The sequence below is a fragment of the Erythrolamprus reginae genome, chromosome 3 (genome assembly GCF_031021105.1).
Source record: "Erythrolamprus reginae isolate rEryReg1 chromosome 3, rEryReg1.hap1, whole genome shotgun sequence".
In the NCBI taxonomy this organism is placed as follows: domain Eukaryota; kingdom Metazoa; phylum Chordata; class Lepidosauria; order Squamata; family Dipsadidae; genus Erythrolamprus; species Erythrolamprus reginae.
The window spans coordinates 40,489,480-40,507,730 of NC_091952.1; the positions used below are offsets into that span (position 1 = coordinate 40,489,480).

The following is an 18,251-nucleotide window of genomic DNA, read 5'->3' on the forward strand; positions in this document are numbered from 1 at the left end:
TTAGAAAATCTGGACATGGACAAAATTTACATCTGTTGGATCCACACCTATCCTACACTGATAAATTATCATATCCCAAGTGAAGAAACTCAGTACAAGTGAAAATCAACAGCAGCTAAGGACCTGACAGCTATGATTTCTCATTGTATATGTAATTATAATAATGTGAGCTTAAGAAATCCATATCGTTATGAAACCAACTACGCTAGTTTCAAAGATGTGGTTGGCCAAGTTAGGCTCACCAGAAAGACAGGAACAACAGTGGATCGAATGGATCGAAAGTTATCTTTGCCACAATCCTGCCTCTGAAAACCACATTTTGGACTAACTCACTAGGACAGGCAGAATATAACAGGCAGATAAACATCAATACAGCTGCAATAGTGCACTTTATCAAAAGACATACTCTCTCCATTGAAGCAGTTGAAGACCAAAGTGTTTGTCCCAAATACTTCCATTTAAATATACTAGATTAGAGTATTACATCGATATTGTTATGAATGTGTTAATCTGCAATTTTGTTCTTGTGCATTACAAAATATTACAGAAATAGAGCATGGTTGCTGAGCCATTCAGCATTTAATTTGCCTGCATATGCATAAATGTCATAATGGTATTTACTAGATTAGTTATATATATATAGAATAAATAAAAATTCATTTAAGTGTATAGAGTTGAGTGGTTTTTTTAAAAAAAGGAGGGGATTAATGTACAATTTGTCACTGTAAAAAAAAGTATATAGTATTATTCATCCTAGCCTCTGCCTCAGGACAGCTGAACATTAGAATATTATTTTTTATTTCCACAACAATTTTATTTATTTATTTGTTCATTAATCTAAAAACATAAAGGAAGCTTTAAAATAATTATGTTTTTAATTCCAGTCTATCCAAACAAAAGGATTCCAAATTAGCAGAGGTTAGCTTTCATTCATCCAGGAAGCTTTGCATCACCTTTTCTAATGATAACTTTCATTTCTCAAGTCAAATTCTGAAGGCACTTATGTCATGGTTTTTGAAGGGATGCAGATGCTTTGTAAGTGTGGGGGCAAAAAGTATTACAGTATTAAATCAATAGCACATTTTATGCTCACAATACATGCAAGTCTTTGCAATAATTTTGAGAATTCTATTTTCAAAAATGAAAAGAACAATATGCCAAGGTAATGGGGCTTTGTGTTTTCAGATCAGATCCAAAACTGATACTTTGCAATTTTACTTATAGCATATCTATTTGTAGAGACATTACAATTCCACAGGGAAATGTACTAAAAAAGTCCAGATAACTACTACTATAGTGTTTGCTATTTTGAGTTGGGGGAAAGAGAAGGCACTGCTCTCCATGGAAAGACAGTTGTTATTTCTGACCTTCACAAGTGGCAGCTGTGTAATCCAAAGGTGGAAACAAATAAAATCAAGCTCTTCATTACATAACTAACAAGAAGACTACAAATAAAATCAAATATTATCACTTGGTGGCTGTTGTGGTTAGCTTGAGCCCAGCTCCTGTCCCAAGGAATGTGGAGGTGGATGTGAGGGAGACACCCACATGCCGCAGGCTCCCAGTAGAACCTGTCGACGAAGTCTCCTCTGACCAAGGAAGCGTGAGTGACAGGGAAGAGGGGAGTTTGGCAGACAGCCCAGCAGGAGATCAGTCATCTGTATCATCCCTGGATTCTGAACAAGAATTAATGACACATCCATGCATGCGTAGAGTGATGCATAGGAGACCACAACTGAAGGATTATTACAAGAGAAAATGAGGCCACCTGTGGTTGGGTGGGTCTGATGTAATTAGTGCTACAGATGTTTTAGCCTCATGGCAGTTTATCTGATTCATTGTTTCATCAAGATCGTGGTTTTTGCTGTTCAGGATTGTGTGTGTGGACTCTCTGGACTTTAGAATTGGACTCAATTTTCCAGTTATTGGGTGAGCAATTAGATTGCATTTAACCTGTGCCTTGTGTGTACCAGAAAATCCCTTTGACATTTAAAAAGGGAGCTGTTTCTGTTTTTCTGTTTATAAAAACTTTTGGGTTTTCCTTTTATCGTGTGGTGTGTGTCTTCCTGGACTGATTACCATGTAATTACGGGCAGTTGAGACATGCCGGCAGAACAGTGGCTAACCAAAGTAATTGGATTCAAGAAAACAGACTTTTAAAAGTTAAGAAAACCACTTTTAGTGGCTCTGATTTTATTAGACATCCCATCAATTGGGTCACTTTGATTTGCATAAAATTACACAAGATTAAAAATAGATCTGGGCCACTTATATGTGGTTGAAATTGAAGTTTCCAAGCATAACAGGAAAAACTGACTGGTGGTTAATAAATGAGACCAATAAGAGATTAAAAAAAACCCATCTCAATTTTGAAGATGTTTCCCAAAAGATTAAGTTTCTCTGTGAATACATTTCTACTTCTGTTTCTTTCTTAAAAGTTTAGTTACACTCAGATTAAAATTAGCTTTGAAAAACTAAATTTTATACATAATTTTCCCACTCAAGGTAAGAAATTAGAAGAAACCTTATGACCAATAGCTGATGGTTTTAAATTCACAGTGAACTTACAAAAGCCATGTTTTCCCCTTCCCTTACACCTTGCCTACACTTCCTTTTACAACACAGCCTTCCTCACTCTATTACTCGCCAGATGTGTTAAAAGTGTAGAATTCCCAGTAGTGCTGGGAATTATGGAAATTGAAACCACATGCCCATACCCCAAAGATGAAAAAAGTGTGAATATGATTTCAGCTAAAGTTTCTTGTTAGTTGACTTCACATTAGGAGACACCTTTACTACATGAGTGCTGAAGTTGATATGAAACCCTCGTCTCCCCCCATCCATGCTGAAACATTCCTTTTCATAGCTTTTAAAAAAACTTTCTCGGTGAGAATGGAAAAAGAAATTATTCATCTTGGCTTCTCCAAATGTCCCTGGCATTCATATCAAGTGTACAAATATCTAGTACTCTTTGGAAGGTAAGCTTATCTCAAAATACCAATAGTTGGCTGAGATCCTTGACATTCATTCATTCATTCATTCATTCATTCATTCATTCATTCATTCATTCGATTTTTATGCCGTCCTTCTCCTTAGACTCAGGGTGGCTTCAAACATGTTAGCAATAGCACTTTTTAGCAGAGCCAGCCTATTGCCCCCACAATCCGGGTCGTCATTCTTTTATGGAAAGTTACAGTGTAGATGCAACAGCTTAAAGTCAGTAACACCAGAATCTGTGATATTGTCCAAAACCTAAAGCAACACATGTACTTCTGAGTAGTTTTTATACTGTTCTCAACCAATAGACAGAATATTGCCAGGCTAAAGTAAATATCTGCATAACTATAGATATGCTTTGGGAATGTCTAGGGAAAAGCTATTTTAATATTTTCCTGTCAACCAAATTTTTCAATTTCTACTGTACTCTGTGCGCAGCCCCTCCATCTTGGGAATCTAGACTGCATTCCACCACAGGAATATATATTGCTCATAATTCTCATCGGCTCAAGGTTAACTCAGTCTTCCATCCTTCCGAGTTGGTAAAATGAGGACCCAGATTGTTGGGGGCAATGTGCTGATTCTGTCAATTGCTTAGAGAGGGCTGCAAAGCATTGTCAATAACTATTGCTATTAACTGCTAGGGACAATTAAAAGTGGTGTTTGAGCTGAGTGTTACCAATACCTCATTCACATTGAGTCCCACCTTTCCTTAACATCTGAATTATATAGCAATAACCGAATACAGTGATCCCCCGATTATCGCGAGGGTTTCGTTCCAAGACCCCTCGCGATAATCGATATTTCGGGATGTAGTGGTGCGGAAGTAAAAACACCATCTGCGCATGCGCGCCCCTTTTTCCCCGCCGCAACGGGGAAACCCCATCTTCGGCTCCTCGCTGCTGCCGCGCTGCGGAGCAGATCAGCTGTTGGGCGGCCGAGGCAAAGGGGAAACCCCAAGATCGCTTGCCGCTTGCCCGTCACCCGCTCGCCCGGCCGCCCGCTTGCCGCTTGCCCGTTCGCCCGCCCGCCCGGCTGCTCGCTTGCCCGTTCGCCCGCCCGCCCGGCTGCTCGCTTGCCCGTTCGCCCGCCCGCCCGGCTGCTCGCTTGCCGCTTGCCCGTTCGCCCGCCCGCCCGGCTGCTTGCTTGCCGCTTGCCCGTTCGCCCGCCCGCCCGGCTGCTCGCTTGCTGCTTGCCCATTTGCCCGCCTGCCTGGCTGCTTGCTTGCCGCTTGCCCGTTCGCCCGCCCGCCCGGCTGCTCGCTTGCCGCTCGAGAGCAAGAGGGGGAGAGATAGAGAAAGAGAGAGAAGGAAAGAAAGAGATGAGAGAGGGAGGAAGAGAGTGTGAGAGAGGAAGAAGCAAGATAAAGAGAGAGAGAAAGAAAGATGAGAAAGGAAGGGAGTGACGTCATCGGGTGGAAAAATCGCGATATAGCGATTAGCAATGATCGAGATCGCGAAACTCGGGGGATCACTGTAGAAAGAAATAGAAAGGGGAGATTGAGATGGATTGAATAATAAAATTATAATTGAAATGTAACTTATTGTACTATTGTTTTTAAGCAACAATATATGTGTATTGACTTCTATTGAAGGTATATGTGATGTATGTTATGTATGTTTTGATGTGGAGGGGAAAATAAAAAACCTTTAGTGGCAAATTCTTAAACCTGGATTACTAGTTAATTGGTAGCTTGTGCAGTTGATATAGTATCACGCACATCTATTTTTGGCTGGCATATAAAATATATCAGGAGCAACTGGTAACCTCATGCACTCTGCAGTAATGGTAATACTCTCTGGTAATCCACTGGTGTGGGGTTATCCTTGTGCTTGATCTGGAAACTAGTAGGTCATGAAGATCAGCATGATTGATCCTGCTCAAATCAAAGGCTACTAAATATTTTTCATCCAACTGGTTGCAAACAGGCCTTACACCTGTTTTTGTGCCTAGTTGTGCAAAATGCCATTGCAAGTCAAATACTCTGCTATGCAAATTAAAATAGCTTTTAGCTACTGTTCAGCATAATAAATAATACTTACATTGGTTTTTAGGTTTTAATCGCAATGTGACCTATAGACTATATACTGTATTTGGAAAGTGCTTATGGAATTTATTTTATTTTATTTTTTCTGGGGGAAGGTTGTAGACAAGGAAAGGTCAGGGATTGCTGCTACTTCCAGGGTTTTAGGAATAAAATCTTGTTTGACAGATGATTTTTTAAAAAAATATCCTTGCTTTAAATTAATTAGTGTTTAGTTTTAATTTGTTTCTGTCATCCTATATTGGCAGAATTTTTTTTTTGGGGATGTGGGGAAAAGAGCTCCAAAGATTGAAAAGGAATGTCCAGGAAAGAATGCTAGAGATTACAGGCCAGCTGCATAGGCCTGTTTGTGAGTTGTATCCCTCTTTCTGGAGAATTAAAATGTGATGGAATGTGTCTACAAAGGAGAGGTAGCGTCAGAGGTGATATTCAGTTGGTTTGGATGAATCGGTAATAGTGACCTGCGGATGGGGTAGGCCTGCCCCGCCTACCTCCCCTGCCTACCTACCCCGCCTACCTGTCCCGGCACTATGCCGTCCTGTTTAACCACGTTTTAAAGCCACTCACATGTGTGCAAGCTGTGCACGTGAGCATGTACAGAAATCTGCATGCAAGATCGGAAGGCATCTGACCGAAGCAAGAATGTGCGCACTCGGTGAACTGGTACGGAACTTATGAGAATCCCACCTCTAGGGAGCATGATGGACTGCAATCTGGCAAGATTCTGTCAATATAGTATGAGCAAATAAGGAAGGACACTTTAGCTGGTTTGTTTAATGTTGTTTTTGGGTTGGATCTGATGGAAGAAGTTGGTTTCTACTCTGCTCTATTTGGAAGCTTAACTGTTCCCACGGTGCATCCCTAATTGACAGTGTAATGATGAATATCCTTTGGGTATAAGAATTAATTTCCTTACTTTCTTCTTGGCTATAGGTCGCATGAGGCTCTTTACATACATTTTATTACATTCAGGTAGATACAAGTTATATTTCTTATTAGGTTCAGAGTAACTTCCAAAGAACTGAAAGTATTATCTTCTTCTCTTATATGAACAACAAAACCAAATACTAATTACTAGCTATTATTATTATTATTATTATTATTATTATTATTATTATTAATTAGATTTGTATGCCGCCCCTCTCCGAAGACTCAGAGCGGCATACAATATTACTAATATTGTTCTTTATCTGACACTTTTCTTGATAGGATAGTTCTAAAAATAGTAAATATTGTCATGGTTCATAGCTATAAATGCTAGGAAGATTTCAAGATGGGGGAAAAATCAAGAGAAAGGCAAAGTGTCAATAAGTATACTAATTGACACAGTGACAAGGCTTCCATTCATTGACACATGGATCTTTCTTTCTATATGTTAATATGGTTTACCTGCGACCCTGTTTAGAAACCATTACGTGCTGTAGTATCCACTTGGCCCTTTTCACTAAAAAAAAAGAAGAGAGAAAATGTGTAACTAAAGCCCACTTGACACTTTGAAAATCTGAGATGAACTGTGGGCAGCAATTCCTAGCAGGGTTTCTTAAAAGCCATTTGTGTAAAAAGGGCTTTGCTGTGAGATCCATTTAAATACTGGCAGAATTGGCCCTCTTTCTTTTCCCCCAGAGCATTAACTTCAGCCATTTATCAGAGCTAAAGGTTTAAAAATATTCTACGTGTTGTCCAGATAATCTACCATGCTCGTGGGTTTATTTTTGTTATTCATTGGGGGGAAGGAGGGAGATTCATTAATCATTAAGGGACTGGGTGGGTGTTGAGAAGGAGGACAAACATGTGACTGATTATGGGAGAGGGAACTGCAGCTGATAGAAGCATAATCCAGAGTTTCAGTCCTAATGCTTCAGTGGCTTAGCAAAGAAACTGGCAATTGTGCCATAATGAAATGCTCAGTTTTCAAAAACAATAAATAAGAGTGTTATACCAAATCCTAAAGATGCACACAGAACCACTCTGTGTTAACTAAATGATACACATTCTTTATTGAGTAGTGTTAAATGTATCTAAAGAAAAACTAATTTCCTGGATTTTGGATATGACAATTCACTTGCTTTACTTATTTACTTACTCATTCATTCATTCATTCATTCATTCATTCATTCATTCATTCATTCAGTCCAATACACAATGAGGGTTTTAGTGGGTATATATCTATATACAAATAGTAAAATAGATGATGAAGGTTATAGAGGAGATACTCATAGTAAAATATATCTAAGAAATAATAGAGAAGAAGGTATAGTAATAGAACATATCAATGAAAGAATAGAAGAAAGGTATAGGAGATAAAGGAGAGCAATAGGACAGGGGACGGAAGGCACTCTAGTGCACTTGTAATCGCCCCTTACTGACCTCTTAGGAATCTGGATAGGTCAACCGTAGATAATCTAAGGGTAAAGTGTTGGGGGTTTGGGGATGACACTATGGAGTCCGGTAATGAGTTCCACGCTTCGACAACTCGGTTACTGAAGTCATATTTTTTACAGTCAAGTTTGGAGTGGTTAATATGAAGTTTAAATCTGTTGTGTGCTCTTGTGTTGTTGTGGTTGAAGCTGAAGTAGTCGCCGACAGGCAGGACGTTGCAGCATATGTTCTTGTGGGCAATACTTAGATCTTGTTTAAGGATAAAACGTGCCATAATTGGTTTCCAATCCATATAATAGTTCCATAAATACTTCTACAATCTTCCGATTAATATTCCCAGCTACTTTGGTCCATTTTAAAGGTCCTAATGTGATACTTCTCATAAGAATTTGGGGGCAACTATTACTTCTGCCAAATGCTTACCAACTTGACTTCTCCATGGCCAAGCACCCAATGTGCCATTGGACAGAAGAGTGGTAAGAATTAAAACAAAACAATCCACACATTTCTTCTATTAACAATTTCGGTAGTTGGAATGGAACTTGAATGTTCAGAGCCTTAGTTTGTTTGAAATGAAAAAGGAGCTTGTATCTCGATCTCAAAGTTGCTATTGCCATATCTTTTGAAGGAAAAGTCTCTTCAAATAATATTTAATAAATAATTAAATGATATTGTAAATGCTTTGGTTTAAAGTATTTTGGAATCCACTTGAGTTACTAGTAATAAAATCTACAGCTTGCAAATATAAAAAAAGTATTAATATAAATATAATTTAAATAATACTGATTGCTATACTTTAGAGATTTGAGTAACATATCTATGATTTAAAAATATATCCTCAGAAGAAATTCAGAATGCTGCACATTTCAATAACCTTGCAAAAATTATTCTGGAAAATAAATGGACAGATGTTGTATAGCTTGATGGCAATGCTTTTCAATCAGTACACTGATGAAAAAAACTAAGCTTCCTTGAAAACCAATATATATATGCAAGTATTTCTATTGGCTACTTGTCTTCAATCATTTTTTATACCAGATACGGAAAAGAAAAATACATGTTTCGTCCTACTTACAATAGCCCTACCCAAGCTGGTGCCCTGTGGTAACACCAGACTGTAATTGCAATAATGTCCAATAACTATGCCAGGTGTTTTTATTTCCATACCTGAATTCATTTAAATCAGCTGTAAGTCTTGAACATCAGTTAGGATTTGGAATGAGATTCCACCTGATATTCACCTTTCTGGCATTCTGGAAAGACCAGGCCTTAGGTTAGGGTGGATAGAGCCCCTGTTTGCATGTATGTGCTGTATGCATAGCCAGACCTGCCATCAGTTCTTGTTCATTCTTTTATAATTACAGTAATACCTCGTCTTACGAACCTAATTGGTTCCAGGGGGAGGTTCGTAAGACGAAAAGTTCGTAAGACGAAACATTGTTTCCCATAGGAAACAATGTAAAATCTATTAATCCGTGCAACAAAAAAAAACAACGCAAAAAAACGCCGCCACCCAGCTGTCACCTTTTGAAACAGCCGTGGGTGCTTCTCAGCGTCCTCCTGAACCCGAACGCCAAACCCGAACTTCCGGGTTCGGCGTTCGGGAGGCCGCTGAGAAGCCCCCCGGCTGTTTTAAAAGGTGACAGCCGGGCGGTGGGGCTTCCCAGCGGCCTCCCGAATGCCGAACCTAAAAGTTCGGGTTCGGGAGGCTGCTGGGAAGCCCTGCCGCCCGGCTGTCACCTTTTAAAACAGCCGGGGGGCTTCTCGGCGGCCTCCCGAATGCCGAACCCAGAAGTTCGGGTTTGGCGTTGAGGTTCAGGAGGACGCTGGGAAGCCCCCCGGCTGTTTCAAAAAGTGACAGCCGGGCGGCGGGGCTTCTCGGCGGTGGCAGTGGCAGGTTCGTAAGAAGAAAAAAGTTCGTAAGAAGAGGCAAATATTTTCTGAACCCCGGGTTCGTATCTTGGGTTGTTCGTAAGACGAGGGGTTCGTATCATGAGGTACCACTGTATAGTATTCTATTTATTATTTTATATGTATTATATATTTATTCTGTTGAGATTTTTTGCACACTCTGTAGAGTTGGGTTTGTTGTTGTTGTTGTTTTTTAAGCATATGGCATGTGTTAGTTAGCCAGGGCTTACCAAAGTTGCCGGCTGCCTCTGGGAAAGGAATTTTTGGGGACAGTGTTATCTGTTTACCTGCAGGATGCCTGACATCTGGTAGGTAGACAGGGGAGGCTCCTTTCTTGTCCCTTTTGTGGTTTGTTTGCTCATGGGAATCGAACCACCCAGCTGCCGATCTTAGTGGTGCACAAGCCCAGCATTTTATGTGAGCTACTGTGGGCCCCCCTCCTCTGTGGAGTAAGGCGATATCTAATCCAGTTACATCTTGGATGTTTTACTGTCCTAGCAGAAGTGATGGCAGTTGTTTTATTGAGGTCCACAGTGGCATAGAATGTATCACTGGCATTCAAATGAACACCAGTTACTCCTTTCAACCACAACAACACAAGAGCACACAACAGATTTAAACTTAATATTAAGCACTCCAAACTTGACTGTAAAAAATATGACTTCAGTAACTGAGTTGTCGAAGCGTGGAACTCATTACCGGACTCCATAGTGTCATCCCCAAACCCCCAACACTTTACCCTTAGATTATTTACGGTTGACCTATCCAGATTCCTAAGAGGTCAGTAAGGGGCGAGTACAAGTGACTGGAGTGCCTTCCGTCCCCTGTCCTATTGCTCTCCTATATCTCCTATACCTTTCTTCTATTCCTATATCTCTTCTTCTATTCTTTCATTGATATGTTCTATTACTATACCTTCTTTTCTATTATTTCTTAGATATATTTTACTATGAGTATCTCCTCTATAACCTTCATCATGTATTTTACTATGTGCATATAGATATATACCCACTAAAACCCTCATTGTGTATTGGAATAAATAAATACATAAACAAACAAACAAACAAATAAATACCTTGCTGTGGAAGAAAGACGAAACTCAGAAGAGAAAATTAAATAAAACTTGGATAAGATCAATATGCCAGTCTGGAAAAAACATAGACATATGAAGTTGTCTTAAGACAGTTGGACCATCTAACTGTACGTGCCAATTCTGCAGTGACTGGTATTTCTCCTAGGTTTCAGACTAAACCCTTTTAGCAGTGCTTATATTTTTTTTAATGGGAGAGGTTGAATACTGGGATCTAAAGCAATCAAATGATGTGCTCATTAAAGATGTGAACTGTTGTGTTAGGGGACAGTTCTTAAATGTCTGTGGAGTTTATAATTACATCTAAAAAGCAAACTAAATTAACAAACTGTAACATGTGTGCACAACAGGAGGAATAAAGAAATGTTTAGACGTGGTATACTACAGGCTTCATATTATATGCACACACCATGAAGTATAGGATTTCTAAGGAGTGTACCCATTGTAACTAAGATTGTTGGTATAAACCATGCTGGTCTAGAAAATCACCATCTTGGTAATTGAGTAACCGCACTTCCTCTAGATGGAGCTAATGTTAACAAAAATTAATGTTCCTGATTCTGTTTAGACATGGCATTAAAAAACATCCAACTCTGTTCCCGGAGCAGGGCAGAATTTTATTTGCATTATTTCAATCTAGAGTTAAAATCTGCTGTTATAAATTGAGGGACCAATCTATTTTTATGGTGGTAATGCATTTTATGAGCCTTGAAAGTTGAAAGAGATGAAGGTAGATTATTAGAGATACTTCTTTGGCTGATAACAATCATTAACATGTTATGTTTTAGTGAGATAAAAACTATCTACAGGGGAACAGCTGCTACATTTTTGTAAGGTCAAAATAATGTGTGTTTGTGTGTGTGTGTGTGTGTGTGTTATACACACATGCACGCACATATTCTTTAGATTCTTCTCTAAGCCTCTTAGAAAACCTATGTCAGCTGCCAAAGTACAGTGGTAAAAATGTTAACGGTTGTGAGCTTCCCATATATGCCCATATACCGTATATAAGCATCTACATACATTTCTACACAAGATTGATGATTGAAGGATTTAAGGCAGGGAAGGAAATTGTGTATATTCTACAGAGAAGCTGTACTTGAAAGGGTTAAGGCAGGGAAGAAATTGTGCAACTTGCAGAACAGGTGTCCTTGATGAAAACCCAAGGACGGAGAGATTGCTAATCCTGTATTCCACAGCATGATCAAATCACCAAGCAACAGACATAAATAAAAAAGGGAGGAAATGAGAAATTTAGATATAAGTGTGTCAGCGAGAAAATGAAGATTCATTGTAAAAAGCCAGGGATGAGGAGAAGAGAAAGGAACAATATCAGAGAAGCCCAACTGACAAAATAATAATAATAATATTAGATTCTTTTGATATTTTTGTAGCAAAAAATTCAAATAAATGGCAGCAATAGTAACAACTGCTTTAAACACAGCTCTGCATTATGTTTTTCTTTGCATAAGTAACATAATTCCTTCCTCTTTCTGTTTGCCTTTTAGTGACAGGGAAATATATCAAACAATAAAACTGCAATGAAGAATATGTAATATGTAATCTTTACTTTGTTTACTTCATGAATGGGGGAAAAAAGTAAATTTGCTTTGTAGGAGTAGCAGCACCTGTTCCACAGCAGATGAATATCCCCAGCTTTGATACTTCAGGTGCACACAAATAATGTCTTAACCCTGTGTGTGATAAACAAGATATCTGCTGGATACATGGTAGCTCATTTCAGTTAGTATCAATGCCAAGTTTAATATCCATCAAATTAATATTAATCTGTCACCCAGCTTTCAGACCTGCCATTTTGATCTCATTGTTCGGATGATTCTTTTACTGCTGCTGCTTCAGGGGAAGGAGATTTTCCTTGATCATCACACTGTGCTGTGTTTTAGGTAAACAATGGTTCATCACAGAGTGAAATTGGGAAAGGCTACTTAAAAGGTTATTGTGTCAAAAAATGCATTGATGAAAACAGTAATAATTACCAGCTTCATCTTATTTTATATTGTCTGTTGATTCCATTAATATTATGGTACCAAGCCCTGTGCTCTTTATTGCTTGTCCTTCCTGAAATCTTTATGGGATAGTCTTTTGAACATGAATGCAGGAAGACCATGAAAGGAACGTAGCAGGATTCGTACAAATGCTTCCAGCCAGCAAATCAAACAGTGGTGGGTTGCTACCGGTATGGTCTGGTTCTATGAATCGGTAGCGGCAGCTGTGGGAGGCTCCGCCCACCCACCCTGGATGCTTCTGGGCACGCGCAGAAGTATCATTTGCATGTGTAAAACGGTAGCGATGGGACTTAGAACCCATCACTTGAAACCAAACTACAAATGCTGACAGTTGGGTCAAGAAATTAATCTTTAGTGTTCCCATGAAGAAAAAGCTCTATCCCAAGACACATTTTTCAGTCAACCAGCATTATCTCTTGGTAGCATTTCTTTCTGATTACTATTTTATTGCCTTTGTCATCCAACTTTTCCTTAAGAAATACTATGCTTATCATCTTTTATTCTCATAGAAATCTAATGGTTAAACTGAAATAGTACAAGATCACACAGTATATCTTGTGGTGTGAATTAGGATGTGAATACAAATCTGAGATTTAGATCAACTAAAACTATCAGTGGTCAAGAAAAAAAATTAGACAGGTAAAAATATATAGTGTGAAAAGTGCACAAAGAATAGGGCACCTGAGAAACCTATATCTAAATGATGATCAGACCAGAAAAGTGCTAAATAAAAGTCATGCTCTCTCCCAAGATATTTCTTCAGGATAAATAACAGTTATCTAGTATTCCCTGGAGTGAGATCAAAAGTTTCATCTAAGGATCAACACTTTGGCTGTTCCCTCCCCGCCCCAACTGATCCAATGATGCTGTGTGAAATTTGGGATCTTGTGTGTGTAAAGTACATATCTTTTGACTCAACATAATATATCTCACTTGAACTGAAATGGTTATTCAATATTGTAATACAATGAAAGTGGTTGTTTGAATTTGGTCTAAATCAAATCAATTCTACCAACTTATCTGGCAATGGCTATTGTTATTTTCAGCGTGATAAGATGAAACAAAAGGTTTAAAAATTTACAAACATGAAAGAGTAATGGGGGGGGGGGATCCATCTATTTCCCTTTAAAAATTTCTGCTCATTTTCTGCAATCTGCTGTTGGATAATAATGAGGGTGATAATGACAATGATTTCCTCTCTCTCTTTCAGGATACCTATTCATAAATTCAGCAGTGATAATCTAGTAGGAACTTCAGATGGATATAGAACTGAAGAGAGACCCCAATAAATCTATTGTAATCTTAGTTATTCCCCTTAATTTGGGGGCAGAGTGAAGGCTGAGCCACCTTGCATTGATTTTTTGGTTCTATGTTGCTTTGGGGAACACTTATTATTTCTTTTGCCTTTGGAAGGCTTTTTTTTAATTGTAAGCAACTCAGTGTCATTGGGAGTTGGACAGATTACATTGTCTGTCAATCTATCTTTTATCATTCCTTTTCAGAGTAACTCTCTGGGAAATATATGATTGCCACATGCTCATATAAATAAGAATCTGTCTCCTATGCTTCTCAGATTTTGGTCAGTGGGGAAGTTAACTGAATTTAAGGGCACTGACTCTGAAACTGAATCTGGGGCAAATTAAATAACAGAATCAATATGGATATTCTGGGAACAGTAGAAAAAATTAAGAATTAATGGGGAAGTTATCATAGGCCCAATTAATTGGTATGTTTTCAGTGAAATTTAAATGTTATATTTTAACTTTTTATGTAAATAATATATTTATGTAATAAATTTCCCTTATTTTGATGCTACATATGTCCCTGAGGGCTCCTACCTTACTATGAAGTGTTTTGAAAAATAAAATGGAAGCAGTCCTCTTGTATAATTTAGACTTTCCACTGACAACAGAATTCAAAATATATTTCTTTTGATCTTTGCTGAATCAGGACAAATGGCAATTTGAGTAGAAACCTCTTTTTGGCCCAAATAGAAAGTAACTCATTCAACTATATTAGAGGGAAACAATTACTTAAACATTGAGGGTAAAAAAAAACCACCCTCTGGTAACAAAGGAATGTGTGTCTGTGTGTGTGTTTGTGTATACTGTAGTTGTAAAGCTATCAAGTGTCTATTGTTAGATCGGAATGTGGGGTGAATAGGACAGGCAATAGAGACAAGTTAGCAGCAAAAAGTAATTCTATAGAAATCCCTATGCATGGCCAATGTTAGTACTATGTACAAAACAGTTGGTTTTGCAATATCTAAACAAGCAAACAATGAATATCTGTATGCATTGAAGTACTATATCTTTAAGAGGTAGTGTTGTAAATTGCCATAAAGGGAGCAAGAATGCATGATTCTCTCTCTCTGCTCTCTGTTCTTTTCTGCTGATTCACTGTGACTAATGTTGTAAGCTCTGTGTTAGTTTGATGTATGTGTAATGTCTGATATGTAAGACAAAGACAGGCTTGCATATTATTATTGTATTGAGAGACATTGACTGATTTGAATGTGTATGACCGGACTTGACTATTCTATTTCTAAAGTAAACACTATTTTATCCACTTTAATGTACCTGTTTTGTATGACTGAATAATTACTCATATCTCCTGGGTATCTGCTGGAATCCCACTCTGTGCATGTCATTGAAAATCAAGGGTTCTGCACACTCCTTAACAGCCAAGACTGATAGAGAATAATCAGTACTGTTGCCAATGAGTCACAAAAGTGAAGAAAATTTGAAAATCACATTAGATTTTTAACAAACAAAAAAAAAGACAGGGGAACTCATTAAAATTGACGATATGGTATTTGTCATTCAACACAAGGCTACATAAAATACAGAACCATTTTAAAGCACAATTTTAATTTTAAATGATTTATCCACCTGCTTCTCTTTTCCCTAAATGCAGTTTCTTGGAACCCTTCCAGTGGGAGGATAGTGGCTCTCAGGAAATGTTTGTGTCTTAAAAAAAATCACCAAGCAGTGCATTGCAACTCACAGAAAAGATGAAACAGCTCTTAAAGATACAGAGTACTTTCCACTGATAGAGCTGCTTCTTCCAGCAGAACTTTCTCCAATCCTTTCCATAATCTTAAAAATCTTTAGTCTTAAAGAGATGCTTTAAAACAGATTACAAGAAAAAAGGAAAGGAATGTTCTGGTGTCCTCGGTGAACATCCATATGGCTCCCACCTTATATTAATTTTATCAAGCTAGCAAGTTATCCCAGAAATTGGGTAGGATGAATAGAGTCTCCACTGGATGGGTTTTTGCATGAAATACTCAGATCCCTCCCCATCTTGTTTTAATTTGTGTAGCATTTCTATTGGATATTATGTTGCAAGCTGCCCAGATTTGGTTTAAACTTGGGTTAGCATCTAAACTGAAATAAACAAAATGTGGAAACATAATTTCCACATTTATTGCCATAAAATGCCTAGAGATAGTACTTCCTGTTTCTAAGCGAGTGAGTATAAGATTTCCTAGATAATCATTTTTTTTAAAAAAATATAAGTTTTCAAGGTTTCTTAAAACCTTAATTCAGATGGCAAAAGTCTTGTAGTGAAAATTACCTCTTCAATTTAATGAAGCAATAGAAACGAAAACCAATTAGCATTTTATAGATTCTTCAAATCCCTGGAGAGCAGAAACTATTATCTATCATCTCAGATTGCAAGACCGTGGACTAAGGGTCAAGCTGCAAGGATGCAGATTCCAGCTACAACTGAAGATAACTTCCTAAAGACAAGTCAACTTTGATTGTTGAATCCATTACAAAGGGTAAAGATCGGGTTGTCTTCACAGTATATGTTCAAGCCTTCAAGCCACACCTTGCAGACATTTGTTGGGGATGCTACAATCTGAACTCCAGCATTGAGCAGGGAGTTGGACTGAAGGTTCAGTTGTGATTTTGTGACACTGTAAAACAGGTTAACTATGCACACGGATTCTTGAAAAGTGCAAGATACACATATTTCTATCAAGATTGTCCCCTGTGTTTAGACGTCTCCCAATATTCACATATATTACATTTTCTAATCTAATATTATGTACATTTTTTATAACTTCTACTTGAGAGATCAATTTCAAAATAGCAATTTCCAAAGTCCACATTTAAAAGATAAAACTTTTAAGGATGCTCTGCGGCATCATTTCAATTTGGGAAAACGTGTCAAAAATAATTGATTTTTAATACACTTTTTAACAATAGCAACTATGAGATTCACAAATTTCTGCTTCATATAATACTACATAGTACCCATTATTGACTTGGAAAAAGAGCTGTGTTTTTGCTAGAGTGTAATCCATAGTTTGGTTTTGAAACTGAAGCAGGCTTCTAGAAAGTGCATAAAGCCAACTTATACAAAATTATGTGCAAAGATAGCTTTGGTAACAAAATCAACAAAACAAACCTGCAACAATAACAACCATCACCATCTAGAAGACAAGTAATGACATACTCAGTGAAAAATGCACTCAGGAATGGTTTTACTAACATTTACAAGCTGCTCGAAACCCCTAAGGCTTTTTCAGGAATACTTTCACTGAAAATGTTAGCTTTCATATGAGATGGAGGTATGTGGAAGAAAAGGTAATTGGTAATTTTACTGCTGCAGAAAATAGCTTACATTAGTAAAACAACCATCACTACCATCTTAGGAAATAGTGTGGGTATATAATGTATCAGATAAATGAAAATAAAATATGGCATTATCAAGGGGGGAGGGGGAAGCAGTAATTGGATGGGGAAAAAACATTCACCTGCTTTTGTTCTTCTCCTAAACTATCCCACATTGATGCAACGATTTTTGACACATCCCCAAAGGTAGCGTTGGGATTTTGTCCTTTAATAGCTGCTTGTGTGTCTCTGAAGAAGAGGGCATAGGCAGACACTGGCTTCTGGGGTTCATTGGGATCCTTCTTTTTCTTCTTCTTTTGGTTTTTGGGTTTCTTGCCCAGATCTGTCAAAGGTCTCTTCTCTCCAGTTGCCTGTCAAAGAGTCAAGAAAAATATATTATCTTTTCCCCTTCAGTTACTTTTAGTTTAGGAGAAATATATTGTTTGATTTTGAATTGGGGAGAAAAAAAAATCACGCAATAACTGGGAGTAGTTTAAGGACAGGCATGCCAGGCAATTTTCTCAAGTTTGTTCCCAAAATACCATGCAAATATACAATTTCTTTTACAGATGTTCCCTTTAACATCCTTCCCTTTTGATAACATTGACCCAGCACTGTTTTTAATTTATGCGATTAATCTAAAACAATTGCATAGACCATATATTTTAATTACTATCTTAAGGAAAGGTTCAATTACACACGTGCACATTACTTGGTTTGTCATTATTGGTTATTAAAACAGAAGTCCTTCCCATGAAAAAACAAAGCAGGCTATGTAGCTAACTTCAAAAACCATTGCAAAAATATATGCCGCCAAATAAAGACAGAATCCTCCCACTATCACAGCAAACAATAGGAAAACCTTCTGTGCACCAAATCCAACTGCTCCTTCTGCAACTTCATAAATAACAAACTCAAGGACTCGAGACCTCTCCCACCACTATAAGGACCCAACAATGAAGAATGCTATGATGAAACAGTCACAGCTAATCTCTTCAACATGTTCTTTGGCTCAGTCTTTGTAAACAGCAATGGATTATGTCCAAAATTACCTTGATGTACCACAAATATTCACAACAATTTAACGCAAATAGACTCCACTAAAGACAACATTGAAAAAGCATTGTGTGGCATAAAACCTTCTCCAAAGCCATAGCTGAACTACTAAGCATAATCTG

The 18,251-nt window shown here is 37.9% G+C and overlaps 1 protein-coding gene and 1 long non-coding RNA gene across 4 annotated transcripts in view; one reads left to right on the forward strand and one right to left on the reverse strand.

The window, feature by feature from the left end:
• Window positions 1-13,920, forward strand: part of LOC139163776 (uncharacterized) — a 67,132-nt gene extending 53,212 nt beyond the window's left edge. The window contains exon 3 of the long non-coding RNA XR_011558523.1: window positions 13,659-13,920. This is a non-coding gene — a long non-coding RNA (uncharacterized lncRNA). The remainder of the gene's footprint in view (window positions 1-13,658) is intronic.
• Window positions 1-18,251, reverse strand: part of TOX2 (TOX high mobility group box family member 2) — a 239,110-nt gene that overhangs the window by 26,578 nt on the left and 194,281 nt on the right. For all 3 annotated transcript variants that reach the window (XM_070744877.1, XM_070744880.1, XM_070744879.1), the window contains one exon: window positions 17,217-17,444. In XM_070744877.1, coding sequence (XP_070600978.1) covers window positions 17,217-17,444 — 228 coding nt within the window. The remainder of the gene's footprint in view (window positions 1-17,216; window positions 17,445-18,251) is intronic.